We start from the raw sequence: 27,656 nt of genomic DNA, 5'->3' as shown, positions 1-27,656 counted from the left end.
AGAAGAGTAATGGGAAGGAGATGGAGGAGGTGGAAGAGGGAAGAAGGAAGGAAGAAGAAGGAGGAGGAGGAGGAAGAAGAAGAGGAGGAGGAGGAGGAGGAGGAGGAGGAGGAGGAGGAGGAGGAGGAAGAAGAAGAAGAAGAAGAAGAAGAAGAAGAAGAAGAAGAAAGAAGAAGAAGAAAGAAGAAAGAAGAAAGAAGAAGAAGAAGAAGAAGAAGAAGAAGAAAGAAGAAAGAAGAAAGAAGAAAGAAGAAAGAAGAAAGAAGAAAGAAGAAAGAAGAAAGAAGAAGAAGAAGAAAAAAATAATAATCAAACCTGTTACATATAAATTCCACTCTGCCAATGGAAACTACTGTCAATCATCTCTCCTTTTTAGACCTCTGGTCCAGAAATGTATCCTTTCCATTTTTCTACCAATTCTTTGTGATAATCAGATGCACAAATTTTGTGTGTGTGTGTGTGTGTGTCTCCTTTCCTTTCTGGTAGTTGGAGAAGAGCCACCTTAGCTTTAAAAAGAAAAAAAAAAGTGTGTGTGTGTGGGGGGGGGGGAAGGCATCTTGGCCCAGCCCCAATTTTTATTTTAAGCTTTTAATCTCCTGCTTTCCCCCCAGACGGGTCGGTCAGCCAAGATACTCCCAGGCACTTTCCCTTCTCCACCGGCCTCGCCCAGGTGATGATAAGAGGCCAAACTCTCTTTTAATTGCTCAGCAAAATCGAGTCCTTCCTGCTTGAACCCGGTTATCCGTCCCAGTGACTCAGCCGGAGAAGCCGCTGGGGGGGGTGGTGGTTTCAGAATCACCCCTTTAATTCTCTTTCCCTCCTTCTTGGTCCCTTCCTCCTTCTCTCTCTCTCCCCCGCAGCCCCCTGGCTTCCTTCTCCACCCCCCCCCCCACCCCGCTCTGCTGAGTTGATGGCCGGCCCCACGTTGGGTTGGGTTGGCTTGCAACGAGACAAAGTTGGCCGTCCTTTCTTGCAAACAAGCATTGAGTTGCGTATTGTGGGAAGACTTCAAAGAAGAGACCGGACTGCCACCTGTCAAAAATGGTGTAGGTAGAGTCTGCTTGGGCAGGGTGGGGTTCGACTAGATGACCTACAAAGTCCCTTCCAACTCTGTTGATCTATCTCTGTCTCTGTGCTCCTTCCTTCACTCCTCGGGTCGGGGGAAAGGCACCTCTGCCCAGTTTGGGTGAGCCCAGTCAGCTGTTCCAGCCACTGGTTCCTGCTGGGCGTACAGGTGCTGGAGGAGGAGGAGGAGGAGGGCAGCTGCGTTGCTGTGGACAGGATGAGCTCACCGCTCCGGAACGTAGCAATTACGGCACCCTCAAGAAGAGGAGGAGGAGGAGGAGGAGGCCCAGCGACACACCTTGACGCGCAGGGATGGAGAGGTGGCGGCAGGACCGGCTGGGCAGCTTCGGAGGGCAGGTGAGAAGATGGTGGTGCACGGAAGGCCCAAACCCCGGAGATGCCAAGGAGCTCTGGGCCCGGTGCAGGAGATTCTCCCTGCCGGCGTCGGCCCTGGGGAACCCACCTGGACCTCCCCTCACCGGTCCTGCCAGGGAGGAGAAGAACAAATGGTGGTGTATCCAGGTAAGTCTTGAACACAGCATCCATGGAGAGAGAAAGAGAGAGAGAGTGTGTGTGTGTGTTTGGAAGGGAGGCACGGACATCTCTTGTGTTATTGTGCTTTTCACTGGTGTCCAAATGGGCTTGCTCTTCCCTTCTTTTCCCAGATGGGTGTTTGATCCTAAACAGAGCCTCTTCCGGCAGTGCAGTCGATCCCCAAAATCCAGAGTTTCTCGTGTCTTTTGTTTTCTAAACCCTTTCTGGCTGTTTTCCCAAAACGTTTCTCCCGGCATGTTGATTTGAAGCTCAGTGAGAAAAACACCCTGCTGGCTTCACTTGTTGCCAAACTCTTGTTGCATCCCCCCCCCCCCCGTCTGGTTGGAGAAACGACACCCCAGGCAGGTTGGACAGCCTAATGGATGAAAAGACCTGCCGTAAAATGACATTGGCGAGTTTTCCAAACTCTTCCCGGCTCTTGTTGAACAACAGCCCCGAAAGGAAAACAAAGCACACAACGGCCTTTCAGTTGTTATTGTGCTACGATGGTCACAACCCATGTTTTCCTAGCGAGAGAGAAAACAAACGCCGGTGGTTATTCACATCCGCTACGGTGTGAGAGTAGCTGATTTAAAGCGTTGTTCGTAGCGGGCTAATTTGCCTGACATTTATTCCATTCCTCCTCGGTGAAATAAATTTGCATCTTGGCAGCCCTGCCGCACCGTTTCTCAAACCTCCAAGAAAAAGGCGGTGGGGAAACACCAGAAGAGTTTAGACAACCATCTGTGTGAAATACTACAGGGATTCCTGCTTGAGTAGGGGGTTGGACTAGAAGGCCTCCAAGGTCCCTTCCGACGGTTATTCTTACGTTTATGCTTATTTGGCTAAAACCCCAACAAATTGAAAGGAAAAATATTGTCAGGCATCCGCTTGATTGTGCATCCGCTTTGCTCACAAGGCTCCATTAATAAGGAGGATGTGTAGATAGATGGGATAGATAGACAGACAGATCGACAGAGGCAGACAGACAAATAAATGGGATAGAGAGATGGATGGATGGATAGAGGGATAGATAGATGGGATAGATTAGATAGATAGATAGATAGATGGATGGATGGATGGATGGATGGATGGATGGATGGATGGATGGATGGATGGATGGATGGATAGATAGATGGATGGATGGATGGATGGATGGATGGATGGATGGATGGATGGATGGATGGATGGATGGATAGATAGATAGATGGATAGAGGGATAGACAGACAGACAGACAAATAGATGGGATGGATGGATGGATGGATGGATGGATAGAGGGATGGATAGAGGGATAGATAGATAGATAGATAGATAGATAGATAGATGATAGATAGATAGATAGATAGATAGATAGATAAAGAGAGGGATATATATATATATATATAGAGAGAGAGAGAGAGAGAAGGAGAGAGGATAGATTAGATGGATGGATGGATAGATGGGATAGATAGATGAGTGATAGGTAGGTAGGTAGGTAGATAGATAGAGAGGTAGATAGGTAGGTAGATAATAGAGGGGATATATATATATATATAGATAGATAGATAGATAGATAGATAGATAGATAGATAGATAGATAGATAGATAGATAGATAGATAGAGAGAGAGAGAGAGAGAGAGAGGATAGATAGATTCGATGGATGGATAAAAATAAATATTTAAAAAAATTATAGCCCAGTTTATTACAACCAACAGTTCAGATGCCTCAACGGAGGACACAAAATCTTTGGAGAAAGCCAATTTCGATCCTTTTGGAAAGAAAATCCAGACGCATTTGACAGGCGAAGCCTCTGGGGCAACGGGAAGGGACGGCCTCTCAATGGCATCCGATATATAGATCTCCATTTAAAAAAAACAAAAAACTGTTCAGACGGCCGTCGTTCCGCTCGACGTGCACCGAGCTTGTTTGCCAGCAACAACGAAAACTAGCGTGCTTTGTGCATGTCGAACGACAGAATCCGGTCGGACCTGTTGGGCAGATTTGTTTCTCCCCCGGTTGCAAAGTGCAACGCTTTGATCAACGGAGCTCACCCGATCCCAAATAGGTCAACGCGTTGGTGGCCTCCGGCCTGCCCGGCGGTGGGAAGAATGAAAAGCCAGGAGGAGGAGAACCAACCAACGGCAGCCATTTGGGGAGCCAGGCACTAGATTTGCACGTTGGTGTCGTTCAGTGGCTTCCCACATAGCCCTCGACTTACGACGGCAATGGAGGCCTCAGTCCAGTTGCTACATGAGATGGTTGTGAGGCGAATTTGGCTCCCTCTTGTCCCCTTTCTCGCCACCGTTGTTAAACGAATCGCCACAGCTGTTAAATTCGTAACAAGGTTGTTAAGTGAACCACGCTTCTCCGGGACTCTGCAACCATGGCAAATATGAGTCCGTTGCCAAGCATCCGAATTTTGACCACCGTCGTAAGGGTGAAACACAATCGTAAGGGTGAAACGCTGCCAAACAGTCGCTCTGCATTTATGACGGTGGAAGCATCCCAGGGGTCACCTAATCCCCTTTTGCAACCCTCTTAACCAGTTTCTGACAAGCAACATCGCCGGGGAAGCTGGATTCACTTAACGTCTGCATGATTCACTTAACAACGGTGGCAAAATAAAAAATAAAGGTGGTGAAATCCGTCTCAAATGACTCGGTGAACAAGTGCTTTGCTTAAGTGAAGGAAATTCCGGTCCGTAAGTCGAGGACTCCTTCCCTGGCTTTGAGATTGAACCCAGGTGAAGAGAAGTTGGGTTTAGACAGCCATGATTGGCTTCGCATGTCACCCCAAACTGGGTTTGACGATGCCTCGGTGGCTGCGTGGATGTGTCTCCCCGATGACTGAGCCACAAACCTAGGTTTACATGCCGTAGAAGAGAACTCAGCCAAACCATTAAGGGTGTGTTTTGGTGTTGTTTGTGGGACCGAATGTTTGGAAAACTTGATTTTAAGGCTGGCAACAGACCAGAGGGTGGAGTTGGGTGGGTGGGGGAGTTTTTTTCTTCCCCCCCACCAGGAGACAGAGCAGAAACCAGGATCTGTTTTCAACAACGGGGAGAATTTTGGCAGAAGAATCCCTGTAATTTGGCTGGCAAATTTTCACACGCCCAGAGGACGGATTTAACAGGTGCTGGAAAAACAAGCCGAGGAAAATACAAGGGACGTCTCCCTTTTCCTTGCCTCCCTGAGGACTAGCTCCTTTGTTGGCCTTTTCAACTTGGTCTGCGTTGGAGGTGATTTTTACGCGAATCTTATTGTCCAGCTCAGTGAGAACCAAGAACATTTTTGGCGTCGTCCTTCTGAACGTCAAGTTTTGCAACTTTGGTCGTTTTTAAAGATGGTGGACTACAACTCCCAGAATCCCCCAGCCTACCCCCTTCATGGACTGCAACTCCCAGAGTTCCCCAGACAGCAGGGAATTCTGGGAGTTGCAGTCCACCTCTTTCAAAACAGCCAAGATTGGAAAAACATTGGCTTCAAAGGAGCTTTTTAAATAAAATTTAATTTCCGTTTATTCTGCCGCCCAATTCAGCTGAATGGACCTTTCTTTACAGCCGTAGGACCCGCCGTTAATAACAGTCGCCGAGAATTGGGCGGCGAAGGATTTTAAGGAATTATTGTTATTCCTGCAAAAGTTGTGGGTGCTTTATGGTTATTGTTGTTTTCTAGACAGGACAGGAAATGGCACTGAGGCTGCCATTTTATGGAAAAAGCAATAAAATTTGAAAACACCTGCAGTTCTAGGCAGCTGAACACCACACCTATCCGCCCTCAATAACCCCCTGGGGGGAATCCTCCTTAGGGTTTTCCTTTGTTGGTTGTGGTGCTTTTTTTGACACAGTTTTGACATGATGATGGACAGGCAGGAAGGAGGTTTTTTTTAAAGGGCTTTTAATTACGATTTTCCATTTTTGGCACCGCTGTTTTTATGTTTTGTTTTATTTTTCCCCCCTCTATCCTCTTATCTCCCGGTCTCCCACATCTGGGTGTTTTCGTAGCTTAAATGTATGGGTTCCCTTGCCTTGCCTTGCCTTATTTTGAAGCAATAAAGTGGATATTTTATTTATTTATTTATTTATCATATTTATTATCAAATCCAATAAACGCAAACAAATCCAATGCAAACTTGCTTCTAATGCAAGTTAAGGTCCCTTTGGTAGAGGCTGGAGCAGGTGGATGGCGCATGGTAGGGCAAGCCTCCCTCCAGCTCCCATAAGGCACAGCCCCAGCTGGCTGTGGACCATGGGCACTGTAGTCCAGCAGTTGAGTTGGGGGGAACCGCACATCAGCCTCTCTTTTTTCTTTTTTTTTCACCCCTCCCATCCGCTCGCCTATTTTCCTCTTTGCCCCAGTCCCCCATTCCTAATTCCTTAGTTAATAAAGTTACTTTTACAAAATTCAGATACAGAACCCTAGAGGACAAGGCGCATGCGCGGGAGCAGAGAGTCAAGGGGGCGGAGCTTGAAGAGGCTCTTTCCTCCCCCCCTCCACTCCTGGAGTCCGGCCAACCACCTTCCAGCAGGGGCGTGGCCAGCCGCCGCCAGCGTGCTCCCCCAAAAGAGGCGTGGCTTTGGAGTGGTTCGGAACGCTGGTGGCGTCAGAAGGGGGCGTGGCCGATATATAAGCGGCGGGCGTGGCGGTCCCCGCCTCATTTGCGCCGGAGCTTCGCGGCGAAGATGAGCGTTTCGCGCTCCCTTTGCACGTTGGTGCAGCTCCAGCAGGCGGACGAGCAGCCGGTAAGCGAGCAGATGCGGAGCCCGGGGGGGCGGGGAGAAAGCAGGTTGATTTTAACCGTTGCAATTTTTTTTGCATTGCTAACTTTCTGCCGGGAGAAACCTTTGCTTTGGGTTGGAAAAGCGCAGAAATTGCCGTCTTCGGCATGGGAAAAAGTTCTGGGCAGCGACGTGCATCAGATAACGAGGTAGAAACACGCAAAGCAAAGGACCTTTTGCAATATATAAATATAGGTATAGGGCAGATTGCAATAGAGATAGATACCTATTGCAATCTTTAATGACCGCTCGGGAGCGTTTCCCCCCCCCCCAAAATAAAATAAAATCGTATTTTATTTTATTTAACTCCGCGCCGGCTGCCACCTTTCCTGAATTTATTTTGCCTGCAGTGCAGCGTGGAGAGCCGCCAAAAGGGACCCATTTCCTGGGTGGATCCAGGCAAGGGGGAATCCGCTGCCTTTTCCTGGCGAGGAACCCCAGAGGCCAAACGAAGGGCCCAAGACTGCCCCTGACCACGTGCAGAGTTCCTTCTCCTCCTCCTCCCAGGGGAGAAGAAGATGCTTTGCATGAAGACCCTCCTCTCCACAAGTCCCCCAAGCTTGTCTGGTGGCTGTGGCTTATGGGAGCTGGAATCCTGCCTATGGAGAAGCGCCCTCCATCTCTCCCCCCCCTTTTTTTTTGCAATTGGGGTGTGGGGGGTCGGTGTTCAAAGATAGGGCCCCCCCTCTATTTTTTTGGCCTTTTAAAAACATGCTTTTGGCTCAACATTGACGACACCCAACCTGATCAATAGGTAATAATTCATCAATATCTCTGATTGATGGATAGATTCCAACTTCCCTATGCAAAAGTTGTATTTTTCTCCTTGGAATTGACCCCGACTCTCCCCCCCCCTCCCCAGAAAATGCATTACGGTTTAGGATATTATTCCTGGATCCCCAAATTCCGCCTTTGGAACTTGTGCGATGGATGTGAACAGACCCACAAAAAAAAAAACACACACACACACACATACACAACTTTTATTTCAAAGGGTGATTCACTTAATGCCGCTTCTCTTTTCCCTTCTCAGCCTCGATTCTGGATCCAAATTAATCTTAAATTTAAGCCTTTTCGGGGAGGGGTGGAAACGTGACCCTGATAAATCCCCCTTTGGGGAGTCTTAAAATGGGAAAAGAATTCGGAATAAAGTACGATGGATGGCCTTGTTGGTTCAGACATCCAGATCTCTGTGGAGGCAGGCATGGGTAGGCGTGTTGCAGCTGTCTTTTTACGTAACATCTGAGAATTTGTGTGTTTGTGTGTGTGTGTTTCCAAGCAGGGTGTGTGCAAGATAACTCACTTTGGTCCCTGGCCCAGTTTGGAAAATTAAGGAGTCCTGTGGTTGAATTGTATTGAATTACCTTTCGATTCGGTAGGCCTCCTGGAAAGCATAGGAATTTTATTTATTTTGATATTAGTTGTTTGTCATATCTAAACTCTTCTTCTCCCCCCCCATATCCCTGTAAAATAAAATAATTCCTAAATAAATGAAACCCTTATTGTGTACACCAGGCAAAGTGCTAGACATAGTCGAACTCTATAAATTAAAAATAGCTCTTTGGGTGCAGTACAAAAGCATTGAGGTCTGATAATTATCACTTTTTTTTTAAATGTGTCTGTGGTTTATCCAGTAATTTAATTGTGACTGGATTATTTCAAAGGGGATTTAAAAAGAAAAAAAAAATGGCATTCTTAAAACACATTTTGTATTAAAGATGGATTTTTCCCCCCATGGGTAAACACGGCAATGGTTTATTGAGTCACATCAACCATCACGCTTTAATTTCTCTTTTAAATGAAATAAGGAAGTACTTTTTTAAGGAGCCTACTAAATCAATGTTCCCAACAAGGTGAGTTTCCGAATTTGGCAACAAATGTTGGGAAAACCCTTAAAGGAGGATTGCAAGCGAACCAGGTATCTGCAGTTTTAAAAAGCCTGCCCTTAAATGGAAATTGAGGTTGGATGTGCCTGGATTAAGCAGCCGAGGTGTCAAGTTGCAGCCTTTGGATTCAAGGACATAAGAAACAACAGCTCTGAGACAAAAATAACAAGGATGATTAATTCTGAAGCCGCTACCTCACCAGGTGAAACTCACAAAAAAAAAAACCCCACCTGGCTCAGCGGGAAAACAATGACACAATTTGGGGTTAGGATTATCCACTAGCCAGCTTTCCAGCCACCGTCGTTAAGCGAACCGCTGCCCTTCAGTTAGCCAGATGGTGGTTAAGGAAATCGGGCTTCCCGAGGTCGCAAAATGGGATCGCGCGACACCCCCCTCCCCCGGGGAAGCATCGCGACCGTCGTAACTCCCGAGTCAGGGTTGAGGATTTCGACCACGGGGAAAAGCCCGCGATGGATGCGTGAAAAATGGCCGTCCTTTTTTTTCAGCACCGTGGTGGCTCTGAACCATCACTAGGCGAACTGTCATAAGTTGAGGACTGCCTGGACGTAGGACAGAGACGCTCTCAATGTCTCTTCCCAAGATAAAGAAAATCCTCTTTTTTTCTTTTTTTTTTCTCCTCCTCCTCCGCTTTCTTCTCCTTTTTCTCCTCCTCAACTTTCTCCTCCTCCTCTTCCTCCCCCTTTTCTTTTCCTCCTCCTCCTCCTCCTCCTCCTCTTCCTCCTTAACCTTCTCCTCCTCTTCTTCTCCAACTCCTCCTCCTCCTCAACTTTCTTATCAGACTAGCTGCGTTTGATTAAATTTTCTCCCACGGATAAGATAGATTGCAGAATTCCGCCCCTCCTTAAAACCTGGCTGATAAGCATGTCTGGATAGTGTCATCTCCTGAAAATGTACTGGGTGTTGCTTTCCTCCTTCCTTCCCCCCCTTTTCTCTTCCCTAGCTGCCTGCATTTTCCCACCCAGATTCTTGGAATATTTACAGCCTCGGTGCCTCCAACTTTATCCACGACTTGGCAAGAAAATTTACCTTCTGTTCCTCCTCCTCTTTTTTCTAGGTTTGAATTGCAGACATTCCTTCCTCCTCTTCCTCCTCCTCTCTCCTCGACTCTCAAAGTTTTTTTTTTTTTAAAAGACCTCTGAACATGTACAGAGTGTTTGCCTGGCCACCCGGATCCCAGCGTTGCCCGCTTGAAAATAAAGAATGTATGGGTAACCCGGTCCAGGCCCATTGAGCTGTTTTTATAGACTTCGTTTTTTGAAAGAAACTTTAAAAAAAAAAATCTGAATAATCCAGCTCATTACAAGCCAGAATTATTAGCTGTAATTAGAAGATGAGAAAGAACAACTTAAAAAAAAAGAATGAGGTGATGAGTTAAGGCTTTCAACAACATTAGCTAGACTTTTTTTTTCTTTTTAATATGAGACGTTCAACCTGGGGATTTTAAAATTATAGTTGTTATCTCACAAAATAAACCAGTTCCCTGGTTGTGAAAGGTTTGCAAAAAATACAGCCTGTCTCCTCCTCCCTAAATTGTGGGCTTCTCTGGCTGCCCTCATTAAATCCCAAATTCACCTGGTCCTCGACTTATGACCGTTTGTTCAAGGCTAGACCAGTGGTGGCTAACATTTTTAGGCTCCTGTTCCAGAAGGCAATGCGTACGGGGCCTCCATGCTCCCTGCCCTGCGCAATTTCCCCCCATGCCCCCTTACTTGCACTGCGCCTCCCAGCTAATTTATGGACTGTCAGAGAGGCTTGAGGGAAGCCTCTGCAGGCTTTGCAGGCCGAAAAATGGGCCCATTTCACCACTTCAGGTATTTTCGGAAATACATGAAGTGACGAAACGGGCCTATTTTTCGGCCTGCAGAGGCTTCCCTCAAGCCTCTCTGGCAGGCCGAAAAAGGCCCGAAAATCAGCTGGGAGGCGCGCGCATGCGCAGTGAGGTAAATTTGCCTGGGGCTCACGTGCCATAGGTTCGCCACCACGAGGATAGTCTGACTTTAAAGATAAAAGAGAAGGAAGATGCAGAATATTTTCAAATACGGGGTTTGTTTTTTAAATGGTTGGATCTTAGAAGTAAAAATTAGGAGATGGGGAAAACTTTCCTTATGTAAGCAACTGACTCAGACGATACACTATTCACAAAGCCCTTATATATGTTAATTGAAAATGTATAAATAAACTATATACGTAAAAAGATAGCCTTACGGGACAGATTGCGAGCTGATAGCTTGTGGGCACCATGTGCTTATTTTTACTGGACAAAATCTCCACATTTGTGCTGGCCCAACAACATCTGATGTAGCTTCTTCTCGCCAATTAATTTTGGGATGGTGGACCAATTTTCTGAGCCTTGACTTTCCTTCCCTCTTGTTGACTCATGCTTTTTATGGATCTTTCCCATAAAAATGCAACTCCAGAATTATCTTGATAAGTCTTCCAGGAAGGGAAAACTACCCGTATTTCTTTCACTCTCTGAAGACCTTGGACTCTGATCTGGCCTGTTGATGGGTAAATATTCTTGAGGAAACATCTCGGTAACTTACTGTTTGACTCAAGGCTGTTGAGTTTCTTGCTTTTATGGTCCTTGCAATCTTGTTGGTATTCCATCACTCAAGGTTTTCAAAGGTAGACCAGACAACCATTGGATCGGAGTGGTACTATAAGGTCTCTTGCCTTGAAGAAGGCGGGTTGGACTAGAAGACCTTCAAGGCCCCTTCCACCTGTAGGATTGCACCTGGAGTTGCAACCACGAATTTTTCTGCTCCTAGTTTGGAGCAAAGGAGCCATTCTCGTATCCCCTAGCCATGATTAATTTGACTTTATAACTTCCTTCCTGCCAGCTGGACTTCCCAATTTATTTATTTACCCATTGCATTTATGGTTGCTCAAATCAACCAGTGGACTAGCTTGCCTTCAGAAGTTGTGGGTGCTTCATCCCCAGAGGCTTTCAAAAACAGGCTGGACAACCATTTTGTCCGGAATGATATGCTTAAGCAGGGGGTTGGACTAGAAGACCTCCAAGGTCCCATCCACCTCTATTGTTCTGTTTGTGGGGTCCAGTTAAGATAAGATATAACCTTTATTGTCATTTCCCCCCCTGTAGGCACAATGGCAGTGTGTCAAAAAAAAAAAAAAAATACCCAGGGAGGGTTTTTGGTGGGGTTGGATCTTCTCTAGAGGCGTGTTTATGATTCTTCCCGGAACACCACGAGATAAAAGGCTTCATTGTTGTTGACTTAATGTGTTTTTGGATGCTGCTGGTTTTCCTTCTCCGGCATCTGGCCAGAACTCTTTAACTAAAATGGAGCTGACGGGGCTTTCTCAGCAGAAGGTCAGGCGAGGAGAAAAAAAGGGGGCTCCCTTTAGCTCAGGAAATGCGGCACAGCTCCTGGGAAGGGTGGGATCCGAACAGCCGCCTCCCCCTCCTCGGAATTTATTGTCACTGATCCTAACGGGTGTTTTGACAGCCCTGTTGGAAAGCAAAGTTGTCGTGCCAGTTTTGAAGAGCGAGATTGCAACTCTGGCTAGCCGCTGAGTGCACAACAGCAAAAGTGTGTGTGTGTGTGTGTGTGTGTGAAGGGAATTCTGGAATGGCTCCTTGTGTTTTTTGTTTTGGGGTGGCGGATTCTGTGAAGGCCCCATTTGCTATCAGTCAGTCGTACCCCTTGTGATGACCCAAAGGGACGTGGCACAAAAGCAGCAACATCACAAAAGTAGGTAAAGTCCCTTTAATTCCTCCAGTTTGGCCCCCCAATGTCCAGTTATCTTCGGCAGAAGAAAAGCAAACCCTCCCAAGAACAGTTTTTAAAGGGAAGAAATTCAGTCCGAACCCAAAGTACACATAAATCATAAATAAAAACCAGCACAAACCACAAGCTGCAGCACTTAACCAGACAGAGCAGGATAAGGAATTGCAGACTTCCAAAAGATAACAAAACACACAGTTGGGAGGAAGATGTGACAAAGATAATGCACGCTTTGCTTCCAGCAAGGTGCTTTGCACAAACACCCTTTATATCCTATTTTCCCAGCTGCAGCTAATGAAGGGAATCAGGGCCTTTTTCTCCCCCGTAACCCATGTTGCTCCCTTATCCATTCCTCCCTGCGTGCTCTAGGATGAAAAGGGGGTGGCCTTGGGTTTTCCTCTGAATGTCCAGCCATACTGTTCCCAGTTTCCTCCACAGCCACCGGAGCCACACTCCCACTCCCTGTCAGCTGTTCGATCTCCTCCTTGGAATCAGATTCCAACAAAGGCACGATAGCCCCTTTGTCAAACCTGGTTTCTTCCAGTTGCGTTGGATTGCAGACGGGATGTAAGCTTGGATCTCTGGAGGAAAAACAATTTAGGAGAAAGACGCCCAAAATGGTTTCTCTACTTTTGAGAGTATGGAGGGGGGTGTCTGTTGGTGGCATCTTCGGTACGTTGCCGGAATTGATAGGATGGAGATTTGCATTGGAAAGAGAAAGAGAGAAGGAAAGAAAAAAGAGAGAAAGAAAAAGAAAGAGGGAGGGAAAGAAAGAAGGAAGGGAAAATAGACTGAGGAAGGAAGGAGAAAAAAAGAAGAAAAAGAAATAGAGAATGGGAGGAAGGAAGGAGAAGAAGAAAAAGAAATAGAGAAGGAAGAAATAGAGAAAGGGGGAATGCGGAAGGAAGGAAGAGAGGATAGGAAAGAGGAAGGAAGAAAAGGAAAGGAAGAAGGGAAGGAAGGAGTGACATCCAACTTTTTTCAGGGCAGTAATATCAAAAAATAATCATTTCCTTGACTGTTTGCTCCGCGTTTCAACCCGTTTCTCAGGCAACGAATTAATTCTGATCCTGAAAACTTTCATTTCCCTCGTTTCCAGGCTAAAGTCCACAAATGGTTTCCAAGCAGAAAGGAACTTTAATAAAACTTTGGACTCATGCTGGGTGGGGAATTCCGTAAAAGTTTAGCCAAAGAATCGCTGCTATTCTCGGCCTTCGGTGGGAAAAAAAAACAGACATTAGTGGTTGCGCCACAAACCAACTTCTCGGATTTTGATCTCTCTAGTTAACATAGGAAACCCTCAATAGGGCTTACTCTTCAGTCAACCTCCGGTGAATTGAGCCTGTAGGCTGCATAATTTTCATGGGGTTCATTTCCTCCTGACCACAGACCCATTTTTCTTTTATGTTTCAAACAGATATTTTTTAACAAAAGAACCTGCCTTTCCGTCTTAAATTTTTTTTACACCTCTGTTTGAAGGATTTGCCCTAAATAATGTTATTAACTGGCAGAAACGGCAATCTCTTCAATCAGTGTTCTTCAAATGTGGGCCCTTTAACTGGACTTCAACTCCCAGAATTCCCCAGCCAGGAATTCTGGGAGTCAAAAGTCCACACCTCTTAAAGGGCCCACGTCTGAGAAACACGGTCTTGCAAATATCTGAAATTCTTCACACTTTCAAACCGTGTTATGGTGGCTTCCGGCTAAGGAGCATGGATCCTCCTGTGGCCGAAAGTCCACCCTGCAAGGTGAGCGTTGTAAAACTAGGAAAAGTCTGCGAGAGATTTACCAGGGAATTCTGGTATGTTTCCAGGAGGGGGATGACTCTTGGTCTCCTATATCAGATCAGGGGGGGGGGGCTTCCCCAGCTGTCCCCCCCCCCCTCACCCTCCTGCTCTTCCTCCACCTTCTTGCTGTGGCCTGCAGTCGGCAGCCACACCTCCAGCGTGGCAGGCAGCCGATAGCAATGACGCACCTGTACCTACCAGATCTTGGCTGGCTGCCTTTTCCGCTGCCATATTTGGCAAGGTTGCGGTGTCCCGCGTGTTAACTTTTATTTGTTTGCCTGATGGCTTCTGGAGATACGGAGGCGGTGACGCCGTCCGGGAAGGTGTCATTCCATTAGGGCTGAGGATAAGGCAAAGTTGCCGGTAGTTTCTGCCTGCTCGAGCGTAGTTTTAAAACAGACACGAGGATTATTATTTTCTTCCTTCCTCATCCGGAGATCAAAATGTTTGACAGACGTCGCCACGGGGCAGTCGCTGCTGCGGTTGACAATTGATGTGGCCTGGCAGGAGGATGGTCAGTGCTGTTGTAACTTTGAATAGTCCCTAAATGAACTTGCAAGTTGAGAAGTACCTGCGTTAGCCGTCATGAAGGGGTGGCAGGCGTCGTAGGAAGCGGCTGGATCCATCAGCGTTGGATGGGAACATCTGGTGGAGGAGACACCTGGCACACTAAGCAGCTCATTTGCAGAGGGAAATGAGGTTCCCGCGCCTAATTTCAATCACAGCCTGATTTGAATATCGTTTTTATCTTGTCTTGGTTCCCCTCCGTCTCTCCCACTGCTGGTGTGTTGCAAACAACAAACCCTGTGCCACCGAAAATTATATATTTTTTGCATTCTCTTCCTCTCCTCAGACCTAAACTAGGGAAACGTTTTCCCCTTCTACTTAGAGACACCCTCAGAGTGGGACAGCCCATAAATTAAAATAAATATGAATGAATACATTTGCATGAGCCAAACTGTGCTAATTGCCTCTCTTTCCGATTTCTCTCCTTATGGTGACTTCAGGACAGCGTCAAAGTCTTAAGGTTGACCCTACAGAATGACCTCCCCGGGGACCGACCTGACCAAATAAAGCAAAAGGTGAGTGTATGCGCCGATCAGCCCTGCGAGGTAGGCCAACCCCATTTCTGCAACCTTCGTTCTGGTTTTGGTTTTTTTGCAGAATTTCAGCCGCTGGGAAAGTTCGGCTTCCTCCCGTCTCAATCGAGGTTAGACAAGCTGGATCTCTTTTAAGACTTGTGGACTTCAACTCCCAGAGTTCTTCAGACCGCGGGATTCTGGGAGTTGAAGTCCACAAGTCTTAAAGAGATCCAGCTTGCCTAACCTCGATTTGAGACCGGGGAATTCTGGGAGTTGAAGTCCACAAGTCTTAAAATGGCCGAGGAAAGTCTTAAAATGGCCGAGGTTGGACGCCGTTGGGTCTAAACAAAACCAGAGTGGTTTTGACTTCCTTCTTCACTCCAGCCTCTGGAGGGTGGAGAAAGGGTGTATTTTGGGGGTCTTTGCTGGCTTTGAACTCTTATCTCCCCCTCCCCGTCTTAACTCTTTCTCTGTGTCTTCTCGCGATAGCCGGTGGGCAGAGCCTTCGCCATGGTGGCCAGCCGACCCACGAGTAGCCACACCCTGGCGTCCGAATGCGTCAAGTGTAATGAGGGGGAAGAGGAGATCATTAAGGTGAGGGGCTTTCCCCGGGCGAGGAGAACATGCCAGACTTAACCCCTCCCTCCCTCCCTTCGACCTTGTTTGATAGCGAGGAAAATAAATTTAACATACCAATAAAACAGAGAATATTTGTAGCTCAGGGTTGAAATGAAAGGTACTTTCTGAGCTGGCTGGTTTTCTTGCAGACGTCTCGTGACCCAACTAGGTAACATCGTCAGGGCTAGTACTGGTGATGTTACCTAGTTACGGTCATGAAACATTTGCAAGAAAACAAGCCAGCTCAGCACCAAGGACCCCAATTTAATATATCCCTGTCGTCCTTGATGTAATGGCCACAACGGAGCCCAAATTTCCGTTGCTAAGTGAGACATTTAAGTGAGTTTTCCCATCCCTTTTACGGCCTTTCTCACCGCAGCCGTTAAGCAAATCAACGCCACCGTTAAGTTAGCAACCCAGTTGTTTTAACTTTAGAACAGTTACTGTGAACCGTTGTAAGTTGAGGACTACCTGCATTTAATTTTTTTAAAATATATATATATATATAAATAGGAAGAAACCAAAGGACCTTTTTGTTTTTTTCCTCCTTCCTTGGCTTCAAGGAGTTTCGCCTTCACAGACCAGCATCCGGCAAAAGAGAGATTTATTTTTTTTTCTGCAAGGAAGGTTTTGTGTATGTTGAGCCGCCCAGGGTGCCATTTTGTTTGCAGAACCGGTGCAACCTGCTTTTTTAGGCTGCTCGGTGTGTGTGTGAGAGAGAGAGAAAGTGTGTGTGTTTTTCCAATCTCCCTGCCTCCCCGTTTCCTAATCCCGGTTTTTGTGCACCGTTGTGGCAGAGCCCAGGAAAAATTGCTCTAGCAATAGTCTGGCTTTTCACACACACACCCTTTCCTCTCTCTCTCTCTTTCTCCAATGGGTGTTGTGGTTTCTCTCTTGTCGTGATTCAGGTGTACCTGAAAGCCCGGGCCGAAGACAGGGCGAAGCACGAAAACGGGCCCTCTCCGTTGACAAACGACAGCTGTCACCCAGAGGTAATTGGCGCCTTTCGCCGTGGTGCCCCAGCTGTCAAAACGGGGGAGAGGCCGCCTGAGGAGCTGGCGTTTTGGGATGGGGTGGGTGGGAATCTGAACTTCTCTTCCTGCTTGGGCCAAGTTCTCAAAGTTTTCTTGGGCCCCGTTCGTTTAAAAATAAAATAAAAATAAAAATTTATGTCACCCCGTGATGGAGAGACCTGCGCTCCAGTCAGAACAAAAATCAGAACAAAAACAGGATAAAGAGAGTTGGGAGGGACCTGGGAGGTCTTCTAGTCCAGCCCCTTCCTCAAGCATGGCTCTTCTTGAAAGCCTCCCGTGATGGAGCCCCCCACAACTTTTAGTGGCAAGCTGTTCCACTGCTTAATTGTCCTCCCGGTGACGAAATTCCTATTTAATTCCAGGTTGCTTCTCTCCTTGGTTTAGTTTCCATCCGTTGCGGCTTCTCCTGCCTTCAGGGGCTTTGGAGAATAGCTGGACCCCCCCCTTCCCCTCTTCAAATTTTCCTTGCAAAAAAATTTGCTTGCGGTTTTGGGTGCTTTGCCATCAAACCTCGTTGAAAATCACTTGGGGTTTGTTTGCACAAAAAGACAGACTTTTATTCCCGCCCACCCCCAAAATCCATGCCTACTTTGACAGCCTGGGTCGAGTTGCCAAACTCTCCAGCTTTGCCCAAAAAGGAGTTCTCTCAACCCCCCCAGCTTGGCAGGTGATGCTATGAACCTCCCTGGCACCAAAACTCAGCTTGTTTAGCCGGCTGATTCACTCCTCCTCTCCTTCGTCCCAGCCGTGCCCAGATGTTGGGTTGGCTGGCACAGCCTTGTTGACTCTGTCTCTTGAGTTGTGTTTCTTGGCACAAGTTGCACACGCACCACGCCCAATGGGGCCCTCGGCGGTCCCGGAAAGGGGTGGCCCTGACTTCAGAATTGGAGGGGGGGGATCGACAACCCTTCGCCACGTCTCCTCGCCAAACTCCATCACCCCGTTTTCCGAGAGAAAGGATTGGTGCCGTCGGTGCCATGCTTAACGACATGTTTATTTTTCCTTCGTTTCTGATAACGCAGAATAAGTCAAACGGCTTCCAGCCTCTTCGGACAGTGACGTACCGCACCGTATCTATAAGCCAGGTCAGCGCCCGGATTTTTAAATTTACATTATTTTTTAATTCTTGGGCTTTCCCCGTTTTTATTCTAATATTCGTGCACAGTCCTTAAAGGTTATTGGTCCACCAGCCAGCGACGCTCAGTGAGGTTCCCTACATGGAGTCATCATCATCTTTTAACAACACCGTAATCCCTTACGGGGTGGAGTCTGGGAAACTGATGGAGCTAGCAGAGCGTTTTACTGGCCAGATGCCCTTCCTGTTGACAGTACAGAGTTTTGTTCTGCAGATACATTCTCATTGTGCCCAAAGAAAGAAATAATCTGCCTCTACCTAGGATCGTGATGGCGAACCTGTGGCACGCAGAGCCATTTGTGCTGGCACGCGAGCTGCATGCAAACTGCACGTGCATGTGCCTCACAGCTGCTTTTTCTACTGATTTCAGGCCTTTTTCGGCCTCCCAGAGGCTTGGAAAAAGCCTCTGCAAGGCTTTTCAGGAGGAATAGGCCTGTTTCGTCACTTCCTGTAATACAGGAAGTGATGAAATGGGCATATTATTATTATACCTCTTTCTGAGTTCTCGCGTGGTGAGTCAATCCGGTTTTCCACCCCTCCCCGGGATTAAATCCCCTTCTCTGCGCTTAGGACGAACCCACCTATCCCACCGAGGACATCTCCGTCATGCGCGAGACAACCAAAAGACTCTTTTCAAAACTTCAGGAAGCCGAGAAGAGGCATCAGTCCGATCGGGCGGCCTATGAGGTAGGTGAGCCTGGGTTGCAAATGGAATTTTTTTTTTTTTGCAATAGAGTAGGAATAAGAATAGAATATAGACTGTGGAATAGAATTAGAAATAACAGAATTAGAAATAGTCGAAGTAGAATTAGGTATAGAATAGAATTATGAATGGAATAGAATAGCTTTATTGTCGCTTTGAACGTACGCTCATTGGCATACGTTAAAAATGCTGGGATCTAGTCCTGTTTTATAGCAGGGGAGAAAAGATTTTTGGGGATCTCGGCAGGCCCGCAATTATCCCGGGTTTCTATCTGGGCGGGGAGAGTGTTAAATCTGGGTTTCCCTCTTGTGCTCAGACGTCGATCTCGCATTATCGGAGAGAAGCAGAACATTCGGGCATCGCCCTCCGGAAAGCCGAAACGGAACTGGAAATGAAGGACCTTAAATTGGAAGAATTGCAACGGCTCCTCACCGGCATGGAGAAGGTATAAATTCCTCCTCCTCTCCCTTCTCCCTTTTTCCTCCTTCCTTTTCTTTGATCTGACTTCTTTCTTCCTTTCTCCTCCTCCCCCCCTCCTCTTGGATCTCCCTTCCTTTCTTCTCCTCTGCTTCTTTATCTCTTCCTTTCTTTTTTTCCTTTTTCCTTCTTGCTTTTTTTCATACGTTCTTCCTTCCTCCGCTTCCTCTTCAGAAACCTCACTCCTTTTTAGCACTGATGATGGTGCCTAGTTAGGTCATGAAACGTCGACAAGCCAATAACCAAGCTCAGAAAGCACCCAGGACCCCCTCCTCCTCCTCCTTCCCCCACCTCCTCCTTCTTCTCTTCCTCCTCCTCCTTTCTTCTTCCCCCACCTCCTCCTCTTCTCCCTTCTTCTCTTCTTCTACTTCTCCTCCTCTTCTCCCCTCCTCTTCCTCCTCCTTTCTTCTTCCCCCACCTCCTCCTCTTCTCCCTTCTTCTCTTCTTCTACTTCTCCTCCTCTTCTCCCCTCCTCTTCCTCCTCCTTTCTTCTTCCCCCACCTCCTCCTCTTCTCCCTTCTTCTCTTCTTCTACTTCTCCTCCTCTTCTCCCCTCCTCTTCCTCCTCCTTTCTTCTTCCCCCACCTCCTCCTCTTCTCCCTTCTTCTCCTCTTCTCCTCCTCCTCTTCTCCCCTCCTCCTCCTCCTCCTCTCCCCCTCCTCCTTTGGAGTGGAGGTCATTTTTCCATTGTGCCTGGGGAGGCCTTTGCTCTTATGGAATGGAGCTTCTGCTCCCTTCCACGATGGGAATTGTAGTCCAAGACGACGGGGAGAAAAAGACAGTCTTGCCTCCTGGTGGCTGCGAGACCCATCGAGATCCGTTGCTCCCGAGACCCCTTTGGATTACTCGGGATACAGACAGGCTCGTTTTGTGGGGTGGGGATCCCCCCGAGCAGGATAAGCCAGCGGGAACCCGTCGTCGAAATCTCTTTTGGGGAACTGACATGCGTTTTGAGACAGCAGAGAGCCTCTCTTCCCCCCCCTTCGGGCTCAGCCTCGCGCCTTCCGTCCTACCTCGCCTTCCTCTTCCTCCTCCACAGGAACACCAGATCCTCCTGCAAAAAGTTCGAGATGGAGAAATGCAGCTGGAAGACCTGCGGAGCTCGGAGAAGGACAAGGCAGCCGAGCAGGAAAGGTGAGGCCGCCGCGGAGCAGCCGAGCCCGGGGAACCGATTTGGCAAAGAGCTTTGCGACCCACCAATGCCTTTCGGTTTCCCGGTTTCCCTGTCGCAGGTCGGCCAAGCTAGAGAAGGAGGTGGCTGGTCTCCGGGAGAAGATCCACCACTTGGACGACATGTTGAAGAGTCAACAGCGCAAAGTCCGGCAGATGATCGAGCAGGTTGGTCCAGCGGCCGAGGATCCCGGGGCGGGGCGTACAAGGGGGGGCGGTCCGGTTTGGGGAAACGGACTCCGAATTCGTGTCTTTTCTCTTCAGCTGCAGAACTCCAAGACGGTGATCCAGTCCAAGGACAGCATCATTCACGAGCTCAAGGAGCGAGTGGCGTATCTGGAGGCCGAGGTGAGGAGCCGGCTCTTTATTTGGCGACTCTGACGTCGCGCCAACTGGGACATGGGGGGTGGGAGGCGTGTCCATAAGCTTGCGTGGCAGCTGTCCATGGTGCTGCATGCCCGGAACAGTTGAGGACTAGAATCTTTTCTATGGGTTTTGGATTATCCTGCAGCCCCTCCTCTCCCTGCCTGCCGAATCCAGGCTGGGGGGCGTTTTTGCAAAGCTGTGCTCTGCTGCCGCCCCCTGGTGGAATGTTGGTGAACTGCTGGGATCTAGGCGCACACCCTCCATTACCCCAGAAGAAAAAGTTGAGTTTATCCCATTTTTGAGTCAGGAAATGGGCTCTGCATGCAGGGGCTGGGCCGGTTCTGAGCCCAGATTTTGGGGTGGGAACTTTCCTACAGCAAATTGGACCCCCCCCCCCCCGCCCGCAAGGTAGTGCAATCGATAAGGAAGGAACCTCTCCCGCGCTTTCCGGCATGAGTTTCTCCCTAAAAATCTTCTTTTCCTGCACGGAAGAACCTGGAAATGCACGACCGCATGGAACACCTGATCGAAAAGCAGGCCAACCCCGGGACCTTCAGCCGCACCCGTTCCAAGTCGGAGACGGTCAGCAGGTGAGCCATCGGGCCTGGGGCGAGTGCGAAGGTCGCCGTTGTACGCACACGGTGCCCTTGTTTGGACCAGTCTGGGGGTTTCTGCTTGGTGAACGGGAGGGACCCCTTCTCCTAGCTCCGTGAGTTGACTTTTGGCTGCTTCTGCTGCAGGCGTTTCATGACCCAGCTAGGTAACCTCATCAGGACGATGGGGGGTAGGGTGCCTAGGCAAGAGAATCACAGCCAGCAAACCTCACTCTTCCTTGCACTGATGTGGTTACCTAGCTGGGTCATGAAACGTTTCAGGAAAACAAGCTCAGAGGGCACCAGAGCTCTCGGGAGACCCACTCGCGTTTCTACGATGGCTTTTTTTTTCTATCTTCTTCCCCTCCTCCTTCCCTCTCTTCTCATCTTCCCCTTCTTCCCTCCCTCCCTCCCTCCCTCTTTCTTTTCTTCCTCGCTTTGCCCTTCCTTTCTTCCTCCTTCTCTCCTTTCCCTTCCTCTCTCCCTGCCTTTCTCCAATCCTTCCTTCCTCCCTCCCATTCTCTCCTTTTCTTTCCTTCCTTTCTCCAATTCCTCCTCCTTTGTTTCCTCTTCCTCTCCTTCTCCCTCCCTCCCCCTTTCAAATTCCCTCCCTCCCTCCCTGCCCTTTTCCAATTCTTCCTCCCCTTCTCTCCTTTTTCTCCCTCCCTCCCTTCTTTTCTTTTTTTTCTTCTCCTTGCCCTTCCTTTCTTCCTCCCTCTCTCCTTTCCCTCCCTCTCTCCGTGCCTTTCTCCAATCCTTCTTTTCTTTCCTTCCTCCCTTTCTCCAATTCTCCTACCTTGTTTCCTCCCTTCCTCTCCTTCTCCCTCCCTCCCTCTTTCAAATCCCCCCTCCCTGCCCTTCTCTAATTCTCCTTCCTCTCCCCTTCTCTCCTTTTTCTTCCTTCCTCCTTCCCCTTTCCAATCCTCCCTTCATTTCTCTTTTCATTTCTTTTTCCCTCCAGCAAAAGGTTCACCAAGCCCCTGGGACCGAAACCTTTGCCCCTGATCCGAGTCTTGGAGACATGAATGGGATTTGTGACTCCGCCTGGGGAAGTTGGTGCCCACTGCAGACCCGCTGGACGTCGGCTGCTGCCTCTTCTTCGCCGCTTCGTCTACCCCAAGTTCCTCACCCCCCCCCCTCCTGTGCCAAGGGAGGGCATTGGCACGAGCAGGAAGACCCTAAAAGCTGTGGGTTTTAATTGCATTGAGGCAGAGGAGGAGGAGGAAACGCTTGACTGCAGAAGGAAAATGGAGCGAGCGGATAGTGGATTCACTTTGGAAAAAGGACGATGCTTTTTAAGCTTCCCAACCCAGTTTCAGAGCTTTGGTTCTCCTGCAAACTTATTTTGGGGTTGAGAGAGGGAGGAGAGAAGGGGCTCTTCCAGTGAATAAAGCTTAATTCAAAATAAATAACTTTTCTTCTCCTTTGCCTTCTGAGCGAGGCGCTTCCCACTGTCTCCTCTTCACCGTGGAGAAACCCTTGAGTCCCTCCCATTATTTTAAAACCCATTTCAACCCTCGTTCCCCAAAATTAAAAACAAAACCAAGCCGGAGATCCCTGTTTGCTCCGAGAGATCAGGTTCCTTGAAATTTAATTTAGAACCCTTTTGTGTGTCTGTACATATTTATCTATGAAATAAATGCAAGAATGGTGTTTAAAGAAGTGCCTTTTTTTTTTCTTTTACTTGTCTCACGATCCTGGTTTGTGTCCAAAAAAAAAGACTCCCAAGCTTCGTTTTCCCAAAAGATCCTGCTCGGTTGGCACCTAGATAAGGAGTAAACGTTTATTTATTAACACCCTCAATTGCCATCTACCACGTTTAAAGGTCAGCGATCTTAATGATCCAGGAAACGGGCTTGGTCAGCAGCCTAAGCTGGCTTAGCATTAACTTGGTTCGTTGTTTTGTATGTCTTCCCCTCGGGTGGGATAAATCCGGCCTCACTGGACGAGTGAAAAGATTCCACGTATTCCAGAACTTTTAAAAATGGGTTCATTCTGTAACCAGGTTGGATTGCAGTTCTTGGAGCCCTGTTTTCGACATACTTACAAATTCTTTTTTTTCTCCTCATTTTTTGATCTGGATCAAAGGGAGTTTTGGGCTCTGGTCCAATCAGAAACAGGTTGGGAGCATTTGCAAACAAGCTCAGATGAGGCAAGGGGTGGTGGTGGATGGACTAGAAGACTTTCAAGATCCTTTACAATTCTAATTAATAATTATTTACTGAACTGGAATGGCACGTGGCTCCTAATGGGTGGCTTGGAACAATCCTATCCATGTTACTTTGCCAGAAAGGGGTTGTTTTATTTCTTATCGGCTTGGGGGATTCGGGGAATCGAAGTCCGCCCATCTTAAAAGCTGCCAAGGGTGAGAACGTGGGCTTTTTAGCAGGAAAATCTGGAGGCTTCAAGAACAAACTTCACAAACTTTTGTGGACTTTTGGGCGGGGATTCCACTTTCCACCCAGGGTGCAACTTCCAAGGGCCGCCCCGCAAGCAGGGCTTTGCAAGTAGTCCATCCTCAAGGTCTTTCAGCCCCCCCCCTCAAATCTGAGCTCCCCAACGGGATGGGATTTATCAATGCTGCTAAAGACAATCTACCTAAGATAGTCCCAAAGGTGCTTTTCGGGTTTGTTTGTTTTTTTCCCCTTCAAGAACCCCACTGGACTTTCTGCTTTCCCCCCCACCCTCCTTTTCTTTTGAAGACGTTTCGCTTCTCCTCCCAGAAGCTTCCTCAGTTCTACCATAAACCTGCAGGACGAGAGAGAGAGAGAGAGAGAAACCTCTAGTCCAGGGGTGTCCAACCTTGGCAACTTTAAGACTTGTGGACTTCAACTCCCAGAATTCCTCAGCCAGCTGGACACCCCTGTTCTAGTCTATCTAACCCGAGATGGTTTAACCCGGCGGGCGCAAGGACCGCGCGGGACCCTTCCCTGCCTTCCCGCCTGCGCACTTGCCTGCTAAGCGTTGCGGAGGGGCCGCGCATGCGTTCCCTGCAAGTCGGGGGGGGGCCCGCCGACGGAAGCCGGGGAGAGAGAGATTGAGAGAGAGAGAGAGAGAGCGCCGCGGAGGGGGCGTGGCCCGGCGCGTGACACCCCGTGCGTGCGTGCGTGCGTGCGGCGCGCGCGCGGGAGGGGGGCGGTTTCCTAGAACGGCGGCAGCAGCAGCAGCAGCGGCGGCGGCGGCGGCGCCAAGATGGCGGAGGAGGCGGGCGAGGGGCTTCCGCGCTCGGTGCTGCCGGGCCCGCTGAGGGGCGGCGGGGAGGCGGGGGTCCCGTCGTGCTCGCCCCCGCCGCCGCCCCCCCTCCGCGCCGCTCCCCCGCCGCCGCCCCCCGCCGCCGCCGCCGCCCTGCCGGGCCCGCGCGTGGTGCGCATCGTCAAGTCGGAGTCCGGCTACGGCTTCAACGTGCGCGGGCAGGTCAGCGAGGGCGGGCAGCTGCGCAGCATCAACGGGGAGCTCTACGCGCCGCTGCAGCACGTCAGCGCCGTCCTGGGCGGAGGGGCGGCCGAGCACGCCGGGGTCCGCAAGGGGGACCGCATCCTGGAGGTGTGAGTAGCCCGGGGCCCGTCCTCCCCCCTCGGACTGCAGGGCCCACCCTCCCCGGCCCCTCGCGCCCCCGCCGGCCCAGGACTACAGGGCCCATCCTCCCCCGCCCGGAAGGGGCGTGCCCCTCCCATCGCCCTGGCCTGGGAGGAGGGGGAGGACTACACAGCCCATGCCCGCAGGAGCCCTGGCCCATCAGGCACGGCCTCCCCGCCCAGGCTGGTCCAGGAGAGGGCCTGGACTACAGCGCCCATCCTCCCCACCCGTCCCGTCAAGCCCGGCCTCCCCATCATCCATGCCGGTTCAGGACTACAGGGCCCATCTGCTTCGCCTTCACGGGGGTGTGCCCCTTCCCTCACCCATAGCCTCCCCATCCGCCCAGGACTACAGGGCCCATCTTCACAGGGCGTGCCTCTCCCGTCAGGCACGGCCTTCCCCATCCATGCTGGTCCAGAAGAGGGCTAGGACTACAGCGCCCATCCTCCCCACCTGGAAGGGCCCCTCCCATCGTCCTTAGCCTCTAGTCCTGACCTGGGAGGAGGGGGAGGACTACACAGCCCATCCTCCTGGGACCCTCCCATCAGGCATGGTCTCCCCATCCGTCTTCATCAAGGACTACAGTGCCCATCTTCCACCTTTCCTATCATGTACCCCATGGCTGGTCTAGAAGAGGGGTAGGACCACAGCGCCCATCCTCCCCGCCTTTACGGGAATTGGGGGTGTTTTAAGAGTGGGCTGCAGCTCCCATCTTCCACAGCCAACTGGGGCAGGAACCCTCTCTTCTGCAGCCAATGGACGCCTTGACCTATGACCCCTGCACCTTCTGTGGAGATGGGCTTTGTAGTCTATCCGCTCTGCTCCTTTTAAAGGGGTGTCTGTGTGTATGAGCCTTTGGGGTGGGGCCATTCTGATGATTATAATAATTTCTATAAGTTTCTCTGCTGGTTTTGTTTCATTGAAGAGCAAGGGGGAAAAAGGACTTTAAAGAGACTTATTTGTATAAAACATCCACATTTGGCGTGGGGGAAAAAGGGAAATTTTTAACAGGAGAACAATATTATTTACTATGCCTGGCAAATATACTTGGAGGCTTGTGTAGGAAAAGTCTTCCCTCTTTTCTCCTATTATTATATATAATATATATATATATTATTATATATAAAAGTCTTTAGCATAGTGGCCTGCGAGGCTGCTAGCTTGTCAATCTGGGATTACAACTCCCATAAGCCTTTCCCAGCTACCCCTTTGGGGCACATTTTTCCAGGCAGGGTCTTTAAACGTGGCTGATTTTTTTCCAAACTCGTCTTCGTGTTCTAAGCAATCTAATTTATTTATTTTTTACTCTGATGCTTGGAAGCTTCACGCCCACCAGCTGCACAGGATGCTGGGTGTTGTAGTTCCCAGCCTCGAGTGGGGAGGGGGCTGACACTTGATGCAAACTAGAGATTTAATGGTGGGGGGGTTTCCTCCAAGAGGTTTTGCATGTGGAGGTGAAATTGTTCGGCTCCAATCCTGATCTCAAAGAAAAGATTTCCCCCCCATTTTACAACCGTTCTTTCCACCGCCATTGTTAAGTGAATCACTGCGGTTGTTAAGTGAGGATCGCGGACATTCAATGAATCCAGCTTTTCTCCCGTTGACTTGGCTGGTCAGGAGGTCGCAAGAGGGGATCGCATGACTCCCGGTGCGCTGCGACTCGTAACTACGAGTCGCCGAGCATCCAAATTTGGACCGTACGGCCATGGGGGATATGCCACAGCCGTCGTAAATGTGGAAAAAAAAAAAACCAGTTGTAAGTTTCCTTTTCCCATCTGTTGAACGGTCACTAAACCAAGGACTGGCTGTATATCAAAGTAGCTGTAATACACAAAGCAGACCCACAATTGTGCAGACCAGGCAAGGTCTTCATAGAAAGAACAGAGCTGGAAGGGACCCTGGAGATCTTCTAGCCCAACCCCTAAATACAATTCCAGACAAGTGGCTGTCCAATCACTCTCACTCTGGGTGACAACTTTTGGAAAGCTGGATTCATCCTCCAAGGCCCATTTGCTCCTTGACACCCTCCCTTTGTTCAGTTTCCATTTTCAGTTCCTTGTGTGTCTTCTTTTTTTTAATTCCTTGCTTGCTGTGCGATGTTTCCTGGAGAGGTTAAAATAGCATTTTGTGATTCTCTGCAGATCCTGTGCCCTTGTGCCTGTGGGTGTGTGTGTGTGTTTGTGTTTGCGTGCCTTCCTTGCAAGTTGTGGACCAAGTCCGTTGGCTGTCGGGTGAAAAGAACAAGATAAGATAAACTTCTGCTGAGTCCCAGGCTGATTATCTGCAAGGACAGAGCAGCTCTTAATGTGAAATTTAACTTAAAAACTGATGGGGTATTTTTTTATTTTTTTTGGGGGGGGGACACGGTCCTTCCATGGCACTTCCAGGGAGTCCTTGACTTTCAATGCTTCACTTAGTGACTATTCAAAGTTACCCCAGCACTGAAAAAGGGACTTTTTCACACTTAACGACCGTCGCAGTAACCCCATGGTCCCATGATTTGCATTCAGGTGCCCCCTCCCCTCCTAAAGTCTAGGCCAAGGCTGGGCAACTTTTAACACTTCCGGACTTCAAGTCCCAGAATTCCTAGGCTGGGGAATGCTGGGAGTTGAAGTCCACAGGTCTTAAAAAGTTGGAAAGTCCTGTTCCAAACATTTAAAACATTTATGGTCTAAACCAGGGGTGTCCAACCTTGGCAACTTTAAGACTTGTGGACTTCAACTCCCAGAATTCCTCAGCCAGCTTTGCTGGCTGAGGAATTCTGGGAGTTGAAGTCCACAAGTCTTAAAGTTGCCAAGGTTGGACACCCCTGGTCTAAACATAAAGCCATGGATGCTTCTGGGTGTTGTAGGCATTGCAGCTCTCCCCCCTCCCGCTGCCCCTCCTGGCAGCCAGACTTCTGGGGGGGTCCGCTGTCACATGTCGCTTACTCAGCCCCAGGCGCTGGCGCCCGCTGCCCGCTGGCTGCCCGGCAGCCGTCTCTGGGTGGAGGAAGGAAGGGAGCCCGGCTAAGGGGCAGAGTGACCCATCTCAGCGCGTGGCATGTGCTTGGAGAGCCTGACTCCGTTTCCTTCCTGTTTTTTTGCTTTTCTTGTGACCGGCTGAG

At 49.2% G+C, this 27,656-nt stretch overlaps 2 protein-coding genes across 5 annotated transcripts in view; both read left to right on the top strand.

Annotated features, from left to right (window-relative positions):
- The first annotated feature begins 1,177 nt into the window (after nt 1-1,177).
- TUFT1 (tuftelin 1) lies at nt 1,178-22,633 on the top strand. Of its 3 annotated transcripts, none has more exons than XM_087943315.1 (12): nt 1,178-1,587; nt 14,805-14,879; nt 15,369-15,473; nt 16,406-16,489; nt 17,554-17,616; nt 18,237-18,353; nt 18,686-18,814; nt 19,885-19,979; nt 20,078-20,183; nt 20,280-20,363; nt 20,874-20,971; nt 21,936-22,633. In XM_087943315.1, the coding sequence occupies exons 1-12, from the start codon at nt 1,378-1,380 to the stop codon at nt 21,997-21,999; spliced, it is 1,230 nt and encodes a 409-aa protein (XP_087799441.1). In that variant the 5' UTR covers nt 1,178-1,377; the 3' UTR covers nt 22,000-22,633. The 3 variants fall into 3 exon arrangements, with proteins under 3 accessions (XP_087799441.1, XP_087799442.1, XP_087799443.1); XM_087943316.1 differs by lacking the exon at nt 1,178-1,587 and adding an exon at nt 6,205-6,321; XM_087943317.1 differs by lacking the exon at nt 1,178-1,587 and adding an exon at nt 14,092-14,311.
- A 1,271-nt stretch (nt 22,634-23,904) lies between these two features.
- SNX27 (sorting nexin 27) overlaps nt 23,905-27,656 on the top strand; it is a 13,076-nt gene continuing 9,324 nt past the window's right edge. For both annotated transcript variants that reach the window (XM_087943302.1, XM_087943301.1), the window contains exon 1: nt 23,905-24,519. In XM_087943302.1, coding sequence (XP_087799428.1) covers nt 24,167-24,519 — 353 coding nt within the window. In that variant the 5' untranslated portion in view covers nt 23,905-24,166. The remainder of the gene's footprint in view (nt 24,520-27,656) is intronic.

Source organism: Notechis scutatus, chromosome 14 (assembly GCF_049901735.1).
Source record: "Notechis scutatus isolate UNSWTSFEM ecotype Mainland chromosome 14, rNotScu1.2, whole genome shotgun sequence".
Classification (NCBI taxonomy): domain Eukaryota; kingdom Metazoa; phylum Chordata; class Lepidosauria; order Squamata; family Elapidae; genus Notechis; species Notechis scutatus.
Note: the sequence above shows the minus strand (reverse complement) of the source record. Positions and strands in the feature narration are given on the sequence as shown.

Excerpts from the sequence above, each read along its gene's own strand:
- TUFT1 (XM_087943315.1), top strand. The coding sequence starts at position 1,378 with ATGGAGAGGTGGCGGCAGGACCGGCTGGGCAGCTTCGGAGGGCAGGTG. Across the intron at positions 15,474-16,405 it reads GGGAAGAGGAGATCATTAAG|GTGTACCTGAAAGCCCGGGC; the intron begins GTGAGGGGCTTT and ends GTCGTGATTCAG. Across the intron at positions 18,815-19,884 it reads TCCTCACCGGCATGGAGAAG|GAACACCAGATCCTCCTGCA; the intron begins GTATAAATTCCT and ends CCTCCTCCACAG.